The 23,003-nt window shown below is 40.1% G+C and overlaps 1 protein-coding gene across 1 annotated transcript in view; it reads left to right on the forward strand.

Annotated features, from left to right (window-relative positions):
• The window catches only part of LOC306872021 (catenin alpha-2), a 471,996-nt gene that overhangs the window by 445,070 nt on the left and 3,923 nt on the right, over positions 1 to 23,003 (forward strand). The window contains exons 10-16 of the mRNA XM_079420336.1: positions 3,295 to 3,387; positions 4,645 to 4,801; positions 7,372 to 7,572; positions 13,225 to 13,376; positions 14,986 to 15,099; positions 18,219 to 18,400; positions 18,717 to 18,822. Of these exons, the coding sequence (XP_079276462.1) occupies positions 3,295 to 3,387; positions 4,645 to 4,801; positions 7,372 to 7,572; positions 13,225 to 13,376; positions 14,986 to 15,099; positions 18,219 to 18,400; positions 18,717 to 18,822 (1,005 nt within the window). The remainder of the gene's footprint in view (positions 1 to 3,294; positions 3,388 to 4,644; positions 4,802 to 7,371; positions 7,573 to 13,224; positions 13,377 to 14,985; positions 15,100 to 18,218; positions 18,401 to 18,716; positions 18,823 to 23,003) is intronic.

Below are 23,003 nucleotides of genomic sequence, written 5' to 3' on the forward strand. Positions count from 1 at the left end.
GGTGCTGTGAGTATTTAAGGCACACGTTGTACTGTACTTTTCCTGTACTTTGCATTTAAACCAGTATGTAAACTTGTCTGGGCCTTTCCAACTTTCCCTGTAGACACGTCAGGGGTCATCAGGTTTCAAACATCTGGGACTTTGCTGTTGAGGTTTGTTGTTAGCTCTCGCATGGTCACGCTTAGCGACCTGTGTTTGTTTCCCCCCCAGTGGGCCGTTCTGCTTCATCTATGCTGACAGGCTGATTTATTTGCACTCTGACTGGGGTACGGTTTGGGAATAGGGGGAAGCACTCAGGCTAACACCTTCTTGTGCCCCACATTTAACTGACTCTCTTCTGACATCAACTTCCTCTCTCTCTTAGATTCTGTCCGTGAGCACTGCAGCCTGCAGATGAGATGCACTCGTTCAATTTTTCCCTTTCCAGAGGAAAATACAATAAACAATACCTATATTTTGACAGGAATGGTTCCAGCAAGAAGTGCTGGGGTGTCTGAAATTCTGATTTAATGTCCACAAAGTGAGGAGGCAGAGACTCTGTTTTATGAGCTAGTGAGCTGCCTTAATACTGTATGTTGAAACCTGAATGGAACCTCGTAAATGACCAATTCTGAAATGCTCTACATATCAAATAACTTTTTGTGCCATCCAAATGCATCTCATCTGAAGTGCACAGAAGACTTGACCTGAAGTTGATTCCGGCAGTGTTTGCTAATATAGTACCCAGTGGGTACATGTTATGCTGCTTTTGATTATGCCAAAATAGCATATTTTATAATCTTATTTTTAAGACTAGTCAATGGTGAGGCCGATACACAGGATGTGGATGTCCAAATGAAACGCTCAGAAATCAATAGTTCTTTTATAAAGTTCTAACTAGACAACACATAATGGTCGGTCATAGAGACAACACGGTGCTCTCTCTTTCTCTGAAATAATCTAACATGCAAGGGCATACGCACACACGCTTGACTCAACCTAGCATGAAACTCATGAATATTATTTTGACATCCTTGGCTACCTAACAGGGGCCTTCTCTTTGAGAAAATAAAAAGGACTCACAAAGGAGGTGTGGTTCTTTAGATAATTGCAATTAGTATTTTTGGCCGGACACTGTGTCTTGGCTGGTATCCAGCTCTGAGAATTGAGTGCTGGAGCATCGGCCAGTTCTGGCTACCGTCCAGGAGCTGCTGCTGGTTTGACTGTGTGTTCAGACCATGAAGGACTAGTGAGGACCAAGGGAAGCAACAGCCCAACTACATGACAGGATATTATTTCCTGCAAATGCTGTGAGTTTAACACTGCCAGCCTGGTGTATAAAACAACCCCTTACCTTCCCATCCGGCCCTTTGTGCTGCTGTGTTGTGCCCCTTTTTCCACCGATAAGGTGGAAGAACTGGTGCCCACTTCCATTTAGGCTTGACTCCACCTCTAAAATGCAAGCTGGACCTGACAGTTGGGAATGACACTCTCAGATGCTAAAAAATAGGAAAGGACGTTTTGAATGGGTGCCATCCCAGTAACAGCTTTTGTATTTTTTATTATTTTTTTTTTCTGAGAGAACGACTCATTAAGGGGATCATGTCAATGGAAAAAGGACTCTCTTCACTCATATAAGGGTGGAAATTTTATGCACTACATAATTCAGAGAGACTCAATTCAATTAAAAAAACACAGCTTCCAAGCATGTGGTATATTGTGGCTTTCGAATGGGATCTGTAAACACGTTGCCTCTATGCTGCATTAAAAAAAATAGGAATCAATCGAGAATCATTTCAGAAGGAGTCCTTTTTTTTTTTGCACACATCATCATGTGCAACCCTCAAGCATTTCAGTCTTTACTCTTTTTTGCAGCAGCTAAACACACACACATGCAAGCACACACTTAAACGCAAGAGCGATCCATCAAAGCATTCAGAGCTGTCAGAGGTAAACAGGAGAAAAGGGCTGTAAGCAAGAATCTTCTAACACAGATTTGATTTGCCTCGATTTACCTTAAAAAAAAAAGAAGAGAAGCCCGCTGATATGGCTTCAGTCGTATTGTATTTGCCAGCAGGCATATGCCACTTTAACGCCGTCAAAATCCTTACTCGTGACTGCTGTGTAATCTGATTTACCAGCAGAGGACGAGATGCTTGGAACACCAATTCTGGATTGTTATCAAAACAGGACTGACACGCCTATTAGCGCCTTTCATCGAGGTCTGACGTGTCACCAAAATATAAACTTTCTGAGCAATATTCCGGTGTTTTCTGTTGGACCAGACATTTTTGGCAGGAGGGGAGGGGGAGGCAGCCAGATTTTTAGCATCCAATCTGGCCAGCGCTCCCTCCGCAGATGCTTTTCTGATGATGGAAGTGAGCAAACACGAGAGAGAGACCTTTTCTCATCCTACACGTGTATTCACGTGTATGCACCGATCCGGAGTTGCCAGATGCACTGTATGATGGGTAACCTGAGGGCTGCAGGCAGGCAGAAATTAGACAAGGAAGTATTGCGCATAGAGGAGCCATCTGCTAGTTTAATAACACTTTTTCTGTCACTTTTTTTTCAATTTTTTCTAGGTAAACTGCCCTAATGATTTACATGTGCGTGTGAAGTTTGTTAATAAACCCAAAGTGCTTGTGGTGGAAATTTCAGATGGAAAAATCGACATTACTTTATGAGTGAATAACAGAAACATGGCAACCTCCAATTAGTATGTCCACTGACATTTTCAGGGTAATTATGTTTTCGCAATGGGAGCCTCTGAACGGACCACTGTCCTTCTATCATTTCAGAGGAGAACATGAAGAGGCAGCCTCTAATATGTCCAGGAGATTGGCTGGTAAAAATTCAAATTTCAGTGTGTTTGATGTCAATTATTCAAATAGACGCTATTTTTAAAATAGTAAAAGAGAGAGCAAATCTAGATGATTTGAGGCCGGGCGAGCAGAGGGGATGAGGGGCCCACAAATCATGTTCTTCACGCTGGGAAATAACAAATACCAATCTAACACTTGAATGAGCCCTAACTCTCTGTACATATTTTGCCCTGACATTGCTTTCTCAACCCAAGCATTAAATCCTTATCCATTGCACACAGCACTGATAGCTTCAAACATGAACAGCAAAAAGGACTGTTTGTTTGTATATGTGTGCACTCTGCTCGGGAGCTTTATTTGCCTCTGTCCAAATGCTAGTCTAACCTGCCTGATTTACTGAAATCTGGCAAACAGAACCACAAGGTCACTTTACACTTTAACCTCAGTGTGTAAATGACCCCCTGATATCGCTCTCTCCCTCGTTTTTCAGGTGGCCAACCTCGCCTGTTCCATCTCCAACAACGAGGAGGGGGTGAAGCTGGTGCGCATGGCTGCTACACAGATCGATAGCCTGTGTCCTCAGGTAAATGGCCTGAACCTTTGCTATCCATCCACTATTCAGTTTTCTGTAACGTCTTGCAGCAGTTTTATTCGGTGCTGACAAATAGTAATTCACTTAACACATTACACCACTTATTCACTATAATGCACCTTATTTGCAAAACTATTTATTTAATATAGCACTATTTGCCCGCTGCAACAACCAGCCATGGAAATCACAGAATTTCCTTTAGAAGAAATGCTGGTGAACATTTTTTACTGATGATGGCAGTAGTTATTCCTCAAATGATGGAGAAGAGCATAGCCAGGCACATATCCAGACCTGTCATATTTATTAAAATATGACTCACATTAGATTTTTATTTTTATTTTTTTTTAGCTATTCGAAGTCAACATGAAAAGCTGTTCGTAACCCATTCAGAAACAAAAAATGTGAGGAATCAGTCAGAGGAAAAATCCAATGGAAACATAAAAAAGGCTTTGTTACGTTACACCATTTTTTTTAAGAGACAACATGATCAGTGATAATCATTTGGGGGAATGTGTATTAGAGGAATATGGTCTATTCAAAGTCAGTATGAAATGGCATTGGCAAAGCCTTATTTTTGTGATGTAACTATAAGAAATGTAGATCAATTTGATTGTATCCACTGAAAATGCATTGGATTGTGAAAAGTTGTCTCCAAAATGAAAAGTCAGCCAAGTTGAGGCATTCAGAAATCTCTTTGGAATAACATGCACTAATCAGTTCTTCATAATATGTGTCAGAAAAAAATCTAGACTGACCATGGAGTAAATTGGTTATTTGTAAGGTTGGACTGGAATTAAAAATTTCAGTTTAATTGAGGTATTACGATTCATGGAACATTTTCACAGTAACAGATCTCACATTCCAACTCTAATAAACTGACCCTCTGCGAGTGAAGCTACCCTAGAAAATGCTGGAAGTAATTGTGAATTGTTCAAAGTCATTTCCTCTCAGCAATGTAAAGGACTACTAAGAGAATTTGGCAGAGACAAATTTGACTTTAGCTAAGATTTTACGAAACGTCATATGACTCAAAGTTGTAAAAGCAGAAGCTCTTCTAGGATCATAAAGAATGCAAAAATGTGCAACTACATAATTTTAATTGAAAATATGCACATGCTTTGATAAAATGTCTGTTTAAAAAGACACTCTTGTGTTTATACCATTTGTCTGCAGCGTGACTCTACAATTAGTTTTGTAGTTTTTTAGATTTAGGTAAGGTTCAGAATCATGCCATTTTCCTTCTCACAGGTAATCAATGCAGCCCTGACCTTGGCCGCACGCCCTCAAAGCAAGGTTGCTCAGGACAACATGGATGTTTTCAAGGACCAGTGGGAGAAGCAAGTACGCATCCTGACCGAGGCCGTTGATGACATTACTTCAGTTGATGACTTCCTGTCTGTTTCAGGTAAAATGGAAACAGATTGCTGTATTCTATGGTTTTTTGAGACCACCATTGAGTACTTACTGCCCGGTGGTGAACAGGAAAACAAGCAGCCATTCTGTAGATCCATACTATTAAAACATTGTAAGAGTTTTTTATTGCATAGATGCGAACATCCATCATCCTCCTCTAGACATCTAAACTCTCCACCCTGAGTACAGCGGTAGAATATATCCATTTCTATTTATCCCTCTTTATAATGGACACTCTAAAATGTCAGCTGCCTCCACCATCAAGATCCCATTATCTTTAATGGGAATGTCCATCCAATAAGAATGTAAATGGCCATATAATTCAACATAAATATGAACAGTTATGACGCTGTGCATGTGTAGCCTTGCTTTGAAACAGTGTTAACACTGTATTGTTATTTTGTCCACAGCTCTAAGTCTTGGTTTGCATTCATGAAAAAGATTATTGTATTTGCAATGGACATACACTTTGGTTCCAGTTATTGTTTCTATGAATCTTCAACTGAGCATTTGACTCAAAACTATGTATGGCTTTTAACGATAATATACAGAACTGCATGAAAAAAAAAAAATTAATTCATAAAAAAATTAAATTCTTAAACGCCTTTCTTGCTATTTACATACATTATATATAATATAATGTATGCTGTGAATATGTATGGAGAAGTTTTCTCTGATAGTTCACCCAGTTTTGCTGATAGACAATATAATCATGTTTAACAAGTGTTTCAAGTGTTTCAATTAAATGCAAGTTTATTTGTATAGCGCTTTTTACGATACAAATCGTTGCAAAGCAGCTCTACAGGAATTTAAGTTTCCACAATACATTTATATATTGCAGAACCTTAATATATTTAACGTATGGCAAAACTTGTGTTTCATCTTGTAATTACTGTGTAAACTGAATTCTATAATTCTTCTTTCTTTGCAAATGAGGCACGCCAACTTCACAGTCTCACCTCTTACCTCTGAAAAAACTCTCCATCTACTTCTCGTTTTTTGCCATATTTTGCTGGCTGAAGTGTAGTATATCCTGTCTGGATCCTGCACACAAATTATTAGAATTAATACTGTATACTTATACTATAGCCAGGGATTTCAAGGTAGAGATTATAATAAGTCAATACTAAATACACAGCAAATGAATGAATGAATGCAATCCTGGATGTTGTGGGCCAGATCTTTTGTATATCTGACAGGTCTAGGCTGTATGAAATGAAGCAGGAGGCAATGTTGGTATGCAGCCCACCACCTGTTGTCCAGAAACTGGTGTAGTGCATTCCAGTTTGGAAATATTCTCCTGCAAACCTGTGAATAAAACATGTCAGGACTCAGCAATAAGGATTTTTATATTATTATTATTATTCTCGAAATGCTGGTCTGGCCAGATTCGCATTTGCCCTGCCAACATTTTCACTGGACACAAAATAAATATACATTTTTAGCAACATATTATTATATGCCTCAGAAAGAAAATATTTGGATAGCTGGCATGGACTACTTTTTTTCTTCTTTTTTTTTTTTCAACAACCATATTTTTTTTGTCACGCTTTACTTTTATAGTACACCTTTAGAGTTTTATGGCCCACCTTATATCTAGAACTGGAGCTGAACCTGTTTAAAATAGCTCTAGATAGAGTATATTAGGCATCTACATACCTTAAGTTTAGTGACAAAAAGTTTATATATGATCAGTCAATGCAGTATGTATTTACAATGCAGCACTGGGCCAATATGGCATGTGACAGCATGTCAGCTGGCCTGAAAGGCTCTCACACTGGCCTTGGGCCATCCTTATTGTTGAGCCCTGCATGTGCTCTTGTAAATTTTAGATATAATTGATTTTGTTCTGCTTGCAAAAAAAGTAAAAATAATCAATTGTATGTAATTTCTTTCACAGGAAAGTTGTAAACAGAGTGTCTTGAAAAAGCAGAGGAATCATCAATGCTTTGATAAGAAATAGGAAATTAAAGTGTAAAGTAGATGTGCTGTATCAGAACATCAGAATAGCCAAGGTTTTTCTTGAATCTCTTAAAAAATAACCTGTATTTATGTATTTATTTTATGGTTTAGCCGAGCCTAATTTTAAACATGTTGTGCTTTATTTAAAAGCCTTCATGCAAGAAAATGTATTGTTCTTCACCTACACTGCTTTATCCAAATCTAAACAGATCAGCTTATAGATCAGTTAAGGCAGTGCTCTTTTGACCTGTTGCCTGAAAGAAATGAGAAGATAAACAAAGGTTTTAATTTTGTATAAGCTACTTAAAGAAGGATCTTAGCAGAATAAGTGACAAATAACTAACATTTAGGTCCACCCAGAGGTGCATTTTGAAAGCTATTGGTCTGTTGTCTTGCAAGTAGCTCTAGAAGAATGTTGGAGCGGTTAGAGCACATGCTGTACCCACCCCCGCCCCCACCCCTCCTGCTTTTTAATTAGAATTTAGTTAGAATTTATCTCCAATGCATTCAAAAATGTCAAATTCCAAAAGTGACTATATTTATTGGACAACAGTAATGCTTGAATGTGTATCCTCTTTTTTTTATCTCATCTCTCCTCAGAGAACCACATTCTGGAGGATGTGAACAAGTGTGTGATCGCCCTGCAGGAGGGGGATGTGGACACACTGGACAGGACAGCAGGGGCGATCCGCGGCCGAGCCGCTCGTGTGGTTCACATTATTAATGCTGAGATGGAGAACTATGAACCTGGCGTCTACACTGAGCGTGTTCTCGAGTCCATCAAGCTCCTCTCTGAGACCGGTGAGAACAAAGATTACTCAAGCACCTGATCTTGTCTCATGCTCACTAAGGCATGAACTTATGGTAGAGATGGGGACAGATGGACAGAGGAGACCAGGAAGCTCTAGGAAGAAGGAAGTTAGAGGAGAGAGGGGTAGACAGACGAGCAAAGATGGTGAGGCCGGAGATACCACCTCTTCCCTCACCTGGCACTCATCCCTTGCTCATTCATTTTTCATCTGTTTTCACCCAACCCCTCCACCTTTGACAGAGTAGTGCCAGCTTTCAGGAGGCATCAATTTAGACACTGACAGACAAGGCCGAGGGCCAAAACATACCAAGTAAGGCAGAGATTTGTGCATAGCCTTCCCAGTGCTTTCAAGACACAATATCTGACAGGAAGCAAAAAAGCCTGCTATCTGAGGTGTTAATGTGTGGGAAACATCTCGCCTGACACTTTTTGATGTAGTAGTTCCGTCTAAATGCACTTCTACAAATGGAGGGTGGATGGAAAATGAGCACTCAAAATATTATTCTGGTGACAGCGTTTTGTCCTGCCTCCCTTGTTGTGTCTAAAACATTACATTAGACTATTTTGACAGACGGCTTTGTTTAGAAAAGCGAGCAGAATATGAGAGAAAGAAAATAGCAGTCCTGCTTCCAGAGTTGATACGGCAATATTTTTGTTATTATAAAATTACCGCTTTAATCATATTATTAGTCAAGTCAAGTCAAGTCTGCTTTATTGCCAATTCTTCCACATGTACGGCACATACATACAGAGAATTGAAATTGCGTTACTCTCAGATAACATTACAGTTAACATTTAAGACACTGACATTAGACGTTCAAATACGGATAAATACAGTTTAAACATATCTACATACAACTATACAGATATACAAATGAGGACATTTGTAGAAAAATAAAGAAAGAGATAGATAAAGTGGCATGATCACAGTATCAGTGTTCAGTGTTGCATGGGGTAAAAGAGGGGAGGGGGACAAGGACGGGAGGGAGTTCAGCTTCCTGACAGCCTGATGTATGAAGCTGTCCTTCAGTCTCCTGGTCCTTGCCTGGAGACTCCGCAGTCTTCTCCCTGATGGCAGCAGACTGAAGAAGCTGTGTGTCGGGTGGGTGGGATCGCCTGTAATGGGGAGGGCTTTGCGGGTGAGACGGGTGCTGTAAATGTCCTGGAGGGAGGGGAGAGAGACACCAACGATCTTCCCAGCTGCTCTCACTATGCATTGAAGTGACTTGCGGCAGGATGCTTTGCAAGCTCCATACCACACAGTGATGCAGCTAGTCAGGATGCTCTCGATGGTGCCTCTGTAGAAGGTGCACATGATGGGGGCCGGGGCTCTGGCTCTTCTCAATTTGCGGAGGAAGTAGAGACGCTGCTGTGCTTTCTTGGCCAGTGCTACAGTATTGTTAGTCCAGGAGAGGTCCTCTGTGATGTACACACCCAGGAACCTGGTGCTGCTCACTCTCTCCACCCTCAATACCACGACTGAGGTGCCCTTGAGCAAGGCACTGAACCCCCAACTGCTCCCCGGGCGCCGCAGCATAAAATGGCTGCCCACTGCTCCGGGTGTATGTTCACGGTGTGTGTGTGTGCACGTTGGATGAGTTAAATGCAGAGCACGAATTCCAAGTATGGGTCACCATACTTGGCTGAATGTCACTTCACTTCACTTATCCGCTGAAAAGTATGAAACATTTTATTTAATTCACCCTGTGTTTCATCTGACTCTTGATCAGGGCCTATTAGAGACTTAATGAGAATCAACAACTAGCATTTAATTACTGCCTTCAGTCAATTGAAAACTATACCTTTGTCTTTTTTATATATAAAGACAGCACACTCTTTTCCAGAAATCACAAGTTGAACAGTTAATGCTCACTCAGCTTGAATGAGAAACTGTTCTGCTAGTTGCTTCAGAAAAACCAAGAGAAATATCTGCATGCTCGATTGCGAGTGAAAATTTAATTTTGAAAGGGCTGGATGCCCAGACTGGCTCTCATCTAGTCTGTATTCACTTTAATGAGGTGGTACTTTTCATTTAATTTAACTTTTTCTCTGTTTCTGTCTTGGTGTTGGGATGTTGGTGCTACCATCAGGGAAAGGGCAGTTGAGGAATTTGTTCCAGGCCCTTCCAAGCCTGCTCATTAGGCCCAGGGGAGGGAGGGCCACCCATAAAAATTTAGTCTCATGCTCCGTGAATTTAAGTGACAGCCATGGTGCCACCGCATAAATGGAATTGAACCATAAAGCATTGCAGCATTGATTCTTCTAGACCTTTCATTATTGCACGAGACTTGGCATGCAAAATGTCAATGAATTTTTGAAAGTTTGCAGGTTTAGGCCAGATGTAGAATTGGGGTGTGGGCTTAGCGAATTAGCATATTAGAAGTGAATAGCATCTGAACATGTTTTCGATTTAGTTAAGATGTTTGCCACTCAACTAAGTGGCTTTATCGGTTGAATAATGGAGAAAATGCACAGGTGTAATGTTCCAGTGGGCAACTGGAGTAAATCAGCAGGTACTGGTCTATAGTTTTATGTCATGTTTTATCGTTGTTGTTTTTTTTTTTCTTAATTTCAATCCCTCGCAACACAAGGTCAGGCTATCACTTTTAAAAGTTAGTAAAAACTAGCAGTTCCATTTCCTCAAAAGTGTCTGACAGGTTCCTATCAATTTCTTCAACTATTTGGTTTAGTTCCTTATCGTTTAGCCTAATTAGAACATATTAAAACTTTTTTTTTTTTTTGTGTAAATATAACAAAAGTCCAGCTGGTCTGACGCTGTAAAGATACACCGCTAAAGGACCTTCAGCACACAGTGCTCACGAATCTCGAATCATGTCCTTGAGCTTGAAAATCAATAGTGTAATAGCAAAGCTGTGATGACTTTGCCCTCTCTCTTTATCCTTTCCACCCTCTTCCCGATCCAAAGTAATCTTCATGCGGGAAAAATTACCCTATCATTAAGGTTATGCTCAGGCCCCCAGTAGATTAAAAATGAGAAATATGGATGATGTAATAGTGCTAAGTAGAAGGCAGCAGTAGCAATACTGTCATGGAGTATGGCAGAGTGAGTAGGGCTCATGCCAAAGGATGACCATGCAGAGATGAAATATGGCCACCTAATCACTGCCCTCTGTCTAACACACACACAGACTCACACATGATTTTTATGGCAAATATAGTGTTTCACTGACAGGTTGAAGGCCAAGTTTGCTCAGGTACCAAAAACAGCAATGATTTCATACAGCCAAATGACCCCATGAAATCTTTTTTCTCAGCATGTCACGACCCAGGAGTCTGCACGGTGAGACGGAGGAGGCAGCACATGCAAAAACAACAAGGATAATAGAATTAGTCAGTGCCTGCCTACTAGAATGAGTTTGTTTTTGAAAAAGAAAACGGAAGAAAGAAATGCAGATCCTGAAGAAAGGGCAGTGCTAACTAATTCTACAGCCTAAGGACCAAAATGTAAATGAAACCAAAGTGCAAGTGACCTCACTGTTGTCGAAGGAATTTGTTCTTCATTTCAAATTACTTGGAGTGTTTTGTAAGACCTATTAGCATTAGGAATGTCTCATTGCGTTTTCAAGTATTTAGTTTTGAGCCCATTAGGCTGGTCTGACCTCAGCCTCTCAAACAGAAAAAGCCAGTTTGATTATTTTGTTTTGTAATTCACCTCAACATTGCGCAATATCTCAAGATGCTTTTGCAAAAACACCATTTGAAGGCTCATAGAACAGATCTGACTGCTTGCTTTATCTGGAGTTAAACACTTTAAGAAAATAATCTCTTCCAACATGGTTTTTATTAGCTCCTTTCATCAGTTCTCACTGGTCTGAGTTAAATTTGCTCCTCACTACCAGCAACTTTACTCATTAATGGCTTGAAGAACATTTAAATATTTATATTTAAAAGTCGCAGCAAAATCCCCCAAAGCTCATTTTACGCCTCTCCAATAAGAGGATTAAAATGAATTAAATATGTTAAAGCAAGATGGGGTTAGAAAGAAGAAAGCAAATCAAATAAAGAGCCTTTACTGCACCTTTTTGAATGTTTTGCATAATTTTGTATTTATTATGTGTTCATTTGAAATTCAGATCTGAACTTGTCCATTTAAGAAGGCAAAATGGCTGTCCTTTTAAAGTCAAACTCAAGACGAATGCCTCAAAACCATCATGAAAAATTACGAGACCGGTCTTTTTCTGGTGATCTGCATCTGCTATTATTGTGAATGGCTCTCTGGGCTTTGATTTGATTAGATGGCTGAAGACAACACTCTAGAATTTTCCTGTCACAGGAGTGTCCTCATAAGACCCACCTTCCCCACGGAGAAGTGCATCTTGGGTCATAATATCCTAGTTCCTGGCTTTTAAAGATCTAGAGACCTTCCCCTCTTTGATACATTTGTTGAATATTTTAAGAGCATCGCTTTGGAGCTTGCTCAAGGGTTTAATACAAGGCTTTTTACTGTGCCCATCATTTTTTCATCATCCACCAAGTGGTCCGGGGCATTGATATGAGCGTGACTTGATGTCAGGGTTAGATCACAATACGGTCTCTCTCCACCAGTGAAATTGCCATGGATACGCAAGATTTTTCCTTCACCTTGGATATTACCCCCTTCCTTGCCGAGTATGCAGGCAGGTCATTCAGTGTCAGGTCCAAAAGTTGAGTGTGAATCTGCGAGCTGTGGAGCACAAAGGAACGTACTTGCTTAGTACAATCCAACTGGAGACATAAAATCATTAACTCTATTATTTACTCTTGAGTCGTCAAGGTTTAAAGCTTAGGATTCATAATAAGGTAGTCAGAGCCATCTAAAATACTATTAACATTTTATATTGACATTTCACAGAAATTAAATTTACTTAAAAGTCTTCATTCACTGTCACAATGCAGCATTAGCCATAAGTATTTTGTCAAAATGGTTACACCATGGGTAAGTGGTCCAAACACATTTGTTCAGTGTAAACGCTGAAATACGGCTCATCATAAAAACAGATCAAAGTAATGTCACATTAGTAAGCCTTTCCCAGCTCTCTAGCTGCACTCAATCAATGTCTGTCAACATTGTTCGTACTCGGCTCTTGTCTTCGTCAAACAATTCCTTACTGCAGCCAGCATTTAGTGCCCATTACTGAGGAACAAGACAGAGGGTGAATTGAAGGAGGGTAGACGATGAGATTTTTTTATGTTTTATCTGCCCGCTTGGGGTGATGTGGTATCACTGTGGCCTTTTATAGAGTTGCAATGCCTTGGCTCACTGATGGTCATGTGTTCCCAGCAAGGTGAAGTGGTTAATTGGCAAGCGTAGGGTGCCCCTTCCACATATTCACGACATTTTCTCGTCTTCCTCTCCTGCTGATGTCCTCGGGCCTGACTGACAGGGAGGAGACGGCAGAAATAGATGTGCCTGCCTGAATTTCGACACTTAGCTTCTTAAGATCACATATTCTCCATTTTTTTCACCTCTCACCATGTCTTTACTCTGATATGTTTGGCACCTGAGGGGAAGGCTGGCTTTTGAGGGATGTATGTAATCCTTTTTTTGAAAATGTTTTTTTTTCTGTGTAACTGTCTTTCTGTTTTCGCTTTCGCTCAGCCTCTCGCTCAACTCGATCCTCTACATCCTTCTTTTTCACTAGTGATGCCACGCTTTGCAGAGCAGGTTGAGGTCGCCATCGAGGCTCTTAGCACCAGCCCTCCACAGTCATTCGAAGAGAACGAGTTCATTGACGCCTCTCGCCTCGTTTACGATGGAGTGCGTGACATCAGGAAAGCAGTCCTTATGATAAGAGTGAGTATTGTGCAAGTTAGAAATCCACACGAGGTCATTGCTATTCACATGTGGGGCTTTTACTGTGCTTATTGCCCCAGTGGGTTGTGTGATAAATAACAAAAGAGCCCACTGAGCACATTTCATTTGAAAATATTGTTGTGGGTTATGACCTTGTCATACAGAGCCAGAGTTCTCAACTGAGAGATCATATGATTATCCTATATAAAGAACCATTTATACTCTGTAAAAAAAGAAGTGTGTGAAATTATCCAAAAGTAACGATTTGGCTTTTATATTGTTACTGCAATAAAGCTAAAGCAAATTATGAAAGTATTATCTATTAGTATTATTAAAGTACTATTTACCAAGACTGTGAATGTTTCTGGTTCAATATGACTTACAAACACTTGTCTTTTTGTTGCAAAAGGACATTTTCTGAGATGCATACTTCCTCCATGGGAACCTCAAGAAATATTGAACAGTGTGTTATCAGTAAATAACGTCAAGCTGAGCTTGGAGATGGTTTGGTACAGAGTGATAATTGTAAATAGAGATTCTGCTTAGTTTTACTTGTATATTGATTCTCTGAACCACCCCCCACCCCAAAAATGAATCACAATATATAAAAACCACTGCAGTCGCCATGTGCTGGTGGCTGCTTTTAAGGTTTGAAAATAATACAGCTCCTGGAGTTGAAGTGAAATGAAAATACCAGTTATTTGTCAAGAATTGTATCCTGCTAATCAAACCAAGATGGGTTTGCATCCAAATATACTCTCCTATTTTCATGTCTACGTGAAATCTCTATCCACTGGGATCATCATTAAAACACATAAGAAAGAATACTTTGCCAGTTTGCGATAAAATACTTAGCTGATTGAATCAATAGTACATCTCAATCGATAGTTAGTGCCAGTGCTGCTCAGAGTGGCTGAAACAGTGGCGGCTGTCAAGATACACTGTCTTTTCTTTGTCTTCAATTTGCTCATTAGTCAGTTATTGGGACCAATGTTGAAACTACTGGTAGGCAGAATACAAGAAACAGATCACATCTAAACCCCGAAAAACCTAGAGCCCTTTCCCCCTTCACATATTGTTTGATCCCACTTTAAGAGGGAACTTCTTTTTATATTACTCACAAGAACGCCAAAAGGGAATTGAAGAACAATGATGCAAGTCACTTGTAACTCAAACTGTGGGACGAATGAATTATTTATTGAGATTTGACTGGTTTAATGGTTGACATGTCTTAATGTTGGATCAGTGGTCCTTCGCCCCCCCCCCCCCCCATTGTTTAGCAACGCATAGCTGCTCGTGACGTCTGTCGAATGTTGTGTCCTAAATTGCCAGCATTCTGGAGCACTAGGACAAAGGACATCAGCACTCTAGTAGAGTACATTTAAAATATAGATGTAAAGTTTAAACAAGGCAAAAATGTTGTTGACCCACAAGTTAATGTCTCTCCAGACCAGTTTTGAAAAATGTGATTAAATAACCTACTGATTGCTCTTTTCCAACATACAATAAGAAAAATACACTTTTTATTTGATCAAGTATTTATTTTTCAAGAAAACACCACAAAGGTATGATGTGGTGACAAGAATGGTCTTTTTTCTTTTTTGGTCAGACTCCAGAAGAGTTGGAAGATGACTCTGACTTTGAGCAAGAAGACTATGACGCCCGTAGCCGCACCAGCGTCCAGACAGAAGATGACCAACTGATTGCTGGACAGAGCGCAAGGGTGAGTGACTCCTACGTGACACATGAACAACATCTCCTGTTCCTGCTGTCATTTCCAGCAGGTTTACTCTCACAATAGAAAACACTTATCTCTCCACTGAGCGTGTCTGCTGTAAAATTACATCTAGTCTTAGAATAACAAGAGGGCCAGTCACTCAAGTGCATGCACACAACAATGTGTCTCTCACGTTTTCGACAATGAAACATTATTTAGCCTCTGCTGCAAATGATTGTGTGAATGTTTTTTTTATATTTTCTCCGCTCAATGCTCAACAATGCAGTTACAGAGTATAAAATACACATCCTGTGATGATTACACTTTACAACAGTTCTGTCACATGGCATCTAACAGCTCTATTTTTATTTTTTTTATATATATATATTAACATAGCAGGGGAGCAGACGTTTATGTTCAAGTCCTCCATATAGCAACATGCTTGGTCCCAGTTAAATAAAAACTCTCTGCATAGATTGTAACTGTCAGGTTTTATTGGAACCTCTTGAACTTTCTATGTAAGGACATAGGTACTAATATGTACTTTTAAGGGACCAGTATGGACCCTTTAGGTACAAAGGTGTATGTTCAATAAGAAAGCGGATATCCTATAATACACATCCAAGATGGTGGACAAAGGACGATAAATGTTATTTTTATTCCTTCAATACAGCAAGGTAGAAAAGAAGCCTAATACAAAATTTAACCTGACTTAAGCATTTTTAATCTGACTTTTTAGCTTAGCAACCATTTTGTATAAATAAATTGGTATTCGAGTCTATATTGCACATCAAATTGATCACAATTAAGTTGCTGCCTATGTAGAATATTCGGTCACCATAAATTTCCATTTTGGAATGTAGGTTTTGAAACAAAGCCTATACATGTAAGCTTCAATATTTAACATAGCAGGGGAGCATGCTCCCATTTCTAGTAGAAAATTCTTCATACAAGAATAATTTTGGTCCTAGTTTCGTAAACTGTAGTAGTTAAAATATGACTGCAAATGAGATTTCTGGCAGTGTCCCCCTTAGTGTTCCTGTGTCAGCCGGCGTTTGACAGCAAAGCTCACTGGGGTTCGAGGCTTAATCCACATTAGTGTATGTGTGAATAGTGCACAGTGGGCTGCTTATGAGACATTACAAGGATATCAGTATGTAGCTGTGGAGTACCGCTGACTTTCACACTCAAATACACACCATAACCCTGTTTGATACCAATTACTCTTGAGAAGAAATTATCTTCCATGAATGAGAGGAAATGATCATTTGTATAGAAATAGAAGACTGGGCTAAAAGAAATGCTGCTGCGGAGAAGAAAAACAGGGTCATTTCTTGAGAACAGCAACAAAGTGACTAAAAATGACCGTGGAAAAACATTCTGCTCAGTAGTAAACTCGGTTCAGTGGAGTTCAAATGGCATCTTGTGCGTGGATGTTGAATGTTACATTGAGTGAATGTGTTTTTGCAAATCAAATATGCGTGTCACTGTTATATCGATATAGTCTGTGACTTTAAGTTTTATGGATTTTGAGTTCTCATAAGAGCAACCATTTGTTCACTGACTCGCACTTTATGACAGATGCATAGAGACACTGCTCTATCTCTTAGCTCCATGGTAGGATAACAGTGCTGATAGGTCAGCCATAAAATTGAACTCCGGTATCTAGGCCACTTTATTTCAAATGAGAAAAATTAAAAAGCTTTTCTGAAGGATTACTAATCCAGAAGTGCGCACACATGTACACATGCAGACGTTCAGCACACAATATGAGTGTGTTGAATGAATCGTCACCGGTGCGTATGGGGAGGGATTTGTTGGAGCATTAAACTGCCTGCACCCTCTCTTGTTATCGGTTAGGAGCCAGAGAGATTTGGGATAAGTGAATTCTGAACAAGGCAAGAGGAAGAAATAGGCTCTCTCCCTTCTATTTACCTTCTATTTACCATCACATCCATTTTTTAGGACCAGTGGAGTTGGGATTAAACATGTAGCAGCTCATTAATGCTGATTGGCTGCTTCAAAGTGTGCAAAGAGCTGATTGGCTTTTGGGATGGTTATGTTTCTGATTGGATGCACAGGGGGTAGAACAGTGCGGTAATCACTTCTGAGCAAAAAAGAGACAATGTTAAATTTCTAAAATGAACTTTAAATGAGCTTTAATCATAACGGAACAAGCATTTGTTTAGCATATATAATCGCTTCAACCACTTTTCAGATGCCATCGCACAGTTATGTATGATATAAAGGATACATAAATGTGAAGGATACATTTATGCAGCAAAAAAATGCTTATCCTTGTATTTTTTTCGGACAAGCCACCATTGCATCAGCCCTCCATTTTAAATGCCCGGGAGTGCATGCTATCTGAAAAAGAAATCATTTTCATCTTTTAATCACATTTTCTCCGAGGACTTCTTTTCTTTTTAGTGTGTAATTGCTTGTTAAATAAACAAGCAAAAAGCTACAAATCTTAAATGAGCAGCTGGCTCTTAATTAGCTCTTATGTTATGACATCCTTTGGCTATGACAGCGTATCTCCACTAAATTCAGGCAAAACTGAACATCTCTGACTTGTCAAACTACAAATTCCAACTTGTACGGCACATACTTTTGTGAAACCCATCTTCTTCAGTAATCACGCACTTAATGGCATCCACAGTCCCCTGCTTTGGTCCGGTCTGTCCGCTTGGACAATGTTGAACAAATGCATAATTCATTGACTGGTGTAAGAAGTGAGGTAATTATACATTTATCTCACAAATAATACTGCGCCTTAACGGTGCTTGTGACCTTGGAAAGAGATTAATGCCCTTTTGGACTGGCTCAGAATCGCTACGGAGTGAGAATTTATTCCTTGACAAGGAGAGGGGGAAAGAAAAGAGGATGGATTTTCTCTTTATGAGCATAAGATGTCATGGGGTTCCAGAAGGTCTTATGATTAAGTGTTAAGTTTCAAAACCTTATACAGAGGCATTTCAGTGGGGTTAAACAAAGTCAGCCTAAATGGAGGGTACTTTCTTTTCAAACTTTTAACCAGAAACAAGGGCATGTGTAGCAAAAAAAAAATATTGTGACATGTCTAACTGATCTTTAACTTGTGTCATACCACTACCCCCCAATAGGCTATCATGGCTCAGTTGCCTCAGGAAGAGAAGGCCAAGATTGCCGAACAGGTGGAGAGTTTCAGGCAGGAAAAGAGCAAGCTGGATGCAGAGGTCGCCAAGTGGGACGACAACGGAAACGACATCATCGTGCTGGCCAAGCAGATGTGCATGATCATGATGGAGATGACTGACTTCACCAGGTACATCCATCCACGTCAACAATAACAATGCTGGAAACATCAGACACATAATATGAAGCAGAAGGCTCTAGTATCAACTTGAAGGGGTACTAATACACATCATTTAGCAGTAAATTAGGTACAAAGGTGTATTTTTTGAAAGTGTTACGCCCCATTTTTTTCTGAGAATGTAGCTGCTTATGTTTCTTTAGTTTCTTCTGATTGGGGATTTACTAGCATATGTTGGGGGATTGCTTGCTTTCTGTGCAGCTTGCATTTTGCCCGTTTTGAGGAATCCACTAATAGAGTAGCAATCTGGGTTTTTGTGTTACTGCAGAGGCAAAGGCCCTCTGAAGAATTCCTCTGATGTGATCAACGCCGCAAAGAAAATCGCAGAGGCTGGATCCAGAATGGACAAGCTCGCCCGTGCCGTGGCTGACCAGGTCAGAATACCCATTTTTCTCCCCGTTTGTCCTCCTCTATTCATCTCTGTGATGATGTGAGATCAAAGTCCCGGGTTGCCTTTAACGTAATGAGCTCCTGTTGAATTTATTATTAGATGAGCAGCATCTTCAGAACCTGCTGACTGACACTTTTTAACGGTTAATGAACTATGCTCCTTGTAAAGAAAAGAAAGGCTAAGGATGTGCCTATGAGTGCATCAGTATGCACGTGTTGATGGTAGCTACTATATCATCCACAGTCTTTGTTCATTACTAGTGCTGTATGTAGTGCACTTTCATGTTCTCATAAAATAGTGTGCACTTTTTTTTCTCCAAGACAGTTTTATTTGCTCATTATTAAGTAACCATATAGGGGTAGACTTTGAAATAATTTGTGTTCCAGATCATCTGCAGAGGCTTGGATGTGAATTTGGCGAGCCAAACTGTCTACCACCCTGCCCATTTGGGTGAGAAAACAAACTTAGTGAGGGCTGAAGGAGGTACAGAGTTGTTTTTGGTTTAGTCAAAAGCAAAATGTTGAGTTCTGACTGACTGGTAAAGGCAGGTATGAAGTCATCTTTGTTGCTGTCCAACTGACAGGCCATAGTGAGGGACTACCAAGAGATCACAGGTAGCCAGGGGTGCAACTGTTTTGTGCGCAGACAGGTTTAGACTTCTATCTTTGGTATACAATGGGGAAATAGTAAGAGCGCATGACAAGAACAAGAAAGTATGAAGAGAGAGCATAAAAGGAGATTTAGACTAGCATGCTGCATGTTGTCTGTGCTCGGTGGAGTAACACAGGTAGAGTTGGAGATCTTTAGAGAAGCTTGGTCTTTACACAATAAGGCCTGCTACTCCTGCTACAGTGCTGACGGCTCAATAAATCACCTGACTCCACCTCCTTAATTAACTGCTACTCCAATAGAGAGTTGCATGAATTACGTATTTGTGTAGGCCAAAACCCAGAGATGTGTTAGCATTTCAATACTTCTGGATCCATTGTGCTGAAGCCAATTTCTAATAAGTTGCTAAATGGGAGTGCAAAGATTGGAAAAATCCTATTGGGAATCAGGTTGATGCTAACTTCCAGGTTGGCCTACAAAACTGCGTCATCACTGTAGCGCTCTATACTACAGTATTATACAACTAATTACTCACTCTTGCCATACAAAAAAAAAAAAAGTATACCTATTTTCCCTAATATCACTTCCTGAATGACATTTTTGGTGGGAAAAACAAAGCACAGAAAAACAAATCATTACAATTATAAAAGGATTTTACATCTGTTTTTTGGTACTACGCCACAGGAATGACCCTTTTGTTGTCCTCAACACCGGGAGACTGTTCAAAAGATACAAGAAGCCTGAAACCTGCTGTGTCACCACTGGCCAGGCCTCATGTTGTTTTTGTTGTTTTCTTGCCGTATTTCTTTTCCCTTAGATGAAGGGGGAACCTGAACACACTGCTGATCAAAGTGTAATCCGAGTGTACAAGCACATCGGAGATGGCCAGACAGTTCCTACTTTACGAAACAGTACACCCCTTGCTTCCCTTCAGGCCATTGTGTTCTGCCCATAGCAGCAATCCATCCTCTTTACTGCCACATGTTGTGTTTGTTGGGTAGTCTGAACAGGTGGCTTGACTTGTTCCTTATCGAACCTTTTTCCCAGTAATAGAGTATTTACATCTAATGGCCATCTGGGGTTCTCAGGACTCATCAAGGGACTGTGTTAATTTCAGAAAGAATCTCTGAGTGGGCGGTGTAAAACAGAACCGGGTGCTCAATAATCGAGATGCTCCTCAGTGCTGGAAAAGACAAAACAATTCAGAAACAAAAAAGTCATCATAGGTTATGCTTCATTTACTGTATATAAAGCTTTGAATGTTTTGGTGCACAATAAGTTAAATGTAAAATGGTGGAATATTGTACATCTGTGGTTGTCAAAAACAATGCTAATTGCAACTAGTCATATAACAATTAAATTAGACTTTAAAAGGAAGAACGTAATGCTTCACATACATACAACTGTATGTATTTCAATGAAATTATCTGCCTAATTTGTTTACGTTCCACAAAACGACAGATTAATATGGCCGTAACTGGAAAGAAAATGTGAACATGACTACAGCAGTTCAGCTGATATTAACATATTTAAAACAATATTTTAAGAACCTTTTGTTTTAAAGCAATTTTGTTGGGTTGCAAAGCCACTGCCGAAGAGGACTGCTGTGGGTGTGTGTGGTCATGACAGCAGTCAGCCCCCCCCCAGAAACACACTCCTTGCAGCTTCTGTAACTCCTGCACTTGACACGGCAGACCTAAAGCTGCTGGGCCCTGGAGGCGAGAAGAGAGGGTTCTATATTTCTCCATTTCCCCCTTGCCATCCTCCAGCACAGCGAGAGGTTGCCTCCTGAAGAGAGACACTCAATCGCTAAACGCTAAGGACGTTACAGCTGCTCAGCCGTGTCAAAGATAAAGCAGCTTCAACAGTTATTAAATGTGTCTCATCAGTCTTTTTCACTCAGAGTTCATGTGACGCTAAGGGAGAAAAAAATTGTAGCCAACTTTTTAACAACTGCTGACAGGACTTATTACTTTATGCAAAGTCACTGAGTTAACCGCTTTGTTAGAAGTGTGTCAAAACGGTAATCTTGTCTTGGCATGCAAGGTGCTTTCTGTAAAAAAAAAAAAAAAAAAAAAAAAAAAAGTGTTAACGTTAAATGGAAAGTGTTCATCTATGGCTTCGAATGGGAGCCAGAAATGGCACAGGGGTCGTTCTTACACAGAATGAACATATGTAGAAAAGCATTTTCTTATTGACAAATTAATTTGATATTACATTCTTCACATTACAGTTTTGACATGGTAAATGCATCATATCCAGTGTCTAGATATATACAGTGGTGTGAAAAAGTGTTGGCCCCCTTCCTGATTTTTTATTTTATTGCATGTTTGTCACACTTTAATGTTTCAGATCATCAAACTAATTTAAATATTAATCAAAGATAACACAAGTAAACAACATGCAGTTTTTAAATGAAGGGTTTTTTTTGAAGGGAAAACAAAATCCAAACCCACATGGCCCTGTGTGAAAAAGTGTTTGCCCCCCTCCCCCCAGCTAAAACATAAGTTCAGTTTCTCTAGCCACACCCAGGCCTGATTACTGCCACACCTGTTCGCAATCAAGAAATCACTTAAATAGGACCTGCCTGACAAAATGAAGTAGACCAAAAGATCCTCAAAAGCTACACATCATGTTGAGATCCAAAGAAATTCAGGAACAAATGAGAAAGAAAGTAATTAAGATCTATCAGTGTGGAAAAGGTTATAAAGCCATTTCTAAAGCTTTGGGACTCCAGCGAACCACAGTGAGAGCCATTATCCACAAATGACGAAAACATGGAACAGTGGTGAACCTTCCCAGGAGTGGCCGGCCGACCAAAATTACCCCAAGAGCGCAGCGACGACTCATCCAAGAGGTCACAAAAGACCCCACAACAACATCTAAAGAACTGCAGGCCTCACTTGCCTCAGTTAAGGTCAGTGTTCATGACCCCACCATAAGAAAGAGACTGGGCAAAAATGACCTGCATGGCAGAGTTCCAAGATGAAAACCGCTGCTGAGCAAAAAGAACACAGGCTCGTCTCAGTTTTGCCAGAAAACATCTTGATGATCCCCAAGATTTTGGGAAAATACTCTGTGGACTGATGAGACAAAAGTTTAACATTTTGGAAGGTGTGTGTCCCATTACATCTGGTGTAAAAGTAACACAGCATTTCAGAAAAAGAACATCATACCAACAGTAAAATATGGTGGTGGTAGTGTGATGGTCTGGGGCTGTTTTGCTGCTTCAGGACCTGGAAGACTTGCTATGATAAATGGAACCATGAATTCAGCTGTCTACCAAACAATCCTGAAGGACAATGTCCGGCCATCTGTTTGTGACCTCAAGCTGAAGCGAACTTGGGTTCTGCAGCAGGACAATGATCCAAAACACACCAGCAAATCCACCTCTGAATGGCTGAAGAAAAAAATGAAGACTTTGGAGTGGCCTAGTCAAAGTCCTGACCTGAATCCTATTGAGATGCCGTGGCATGACCTTAAACAGGCGGTTTATGCTCGAAACCTCCAATGTGGCTGAATTACAACAATTCTGCCAAGATGAGTGGGCCAAAA

The sequence above is a fragment of the Barbus barbus genome (assembly GCF_936440315.1).
Source record: "Barbus barbus genome assembly, chromosome: 7".
NCBI classification, from domain to species: Eukaryota; Metazoa; Chordata; class Actinopteri; order Cypriniformes; family Cyprinidae; genus Barbus; species Barbus barbus.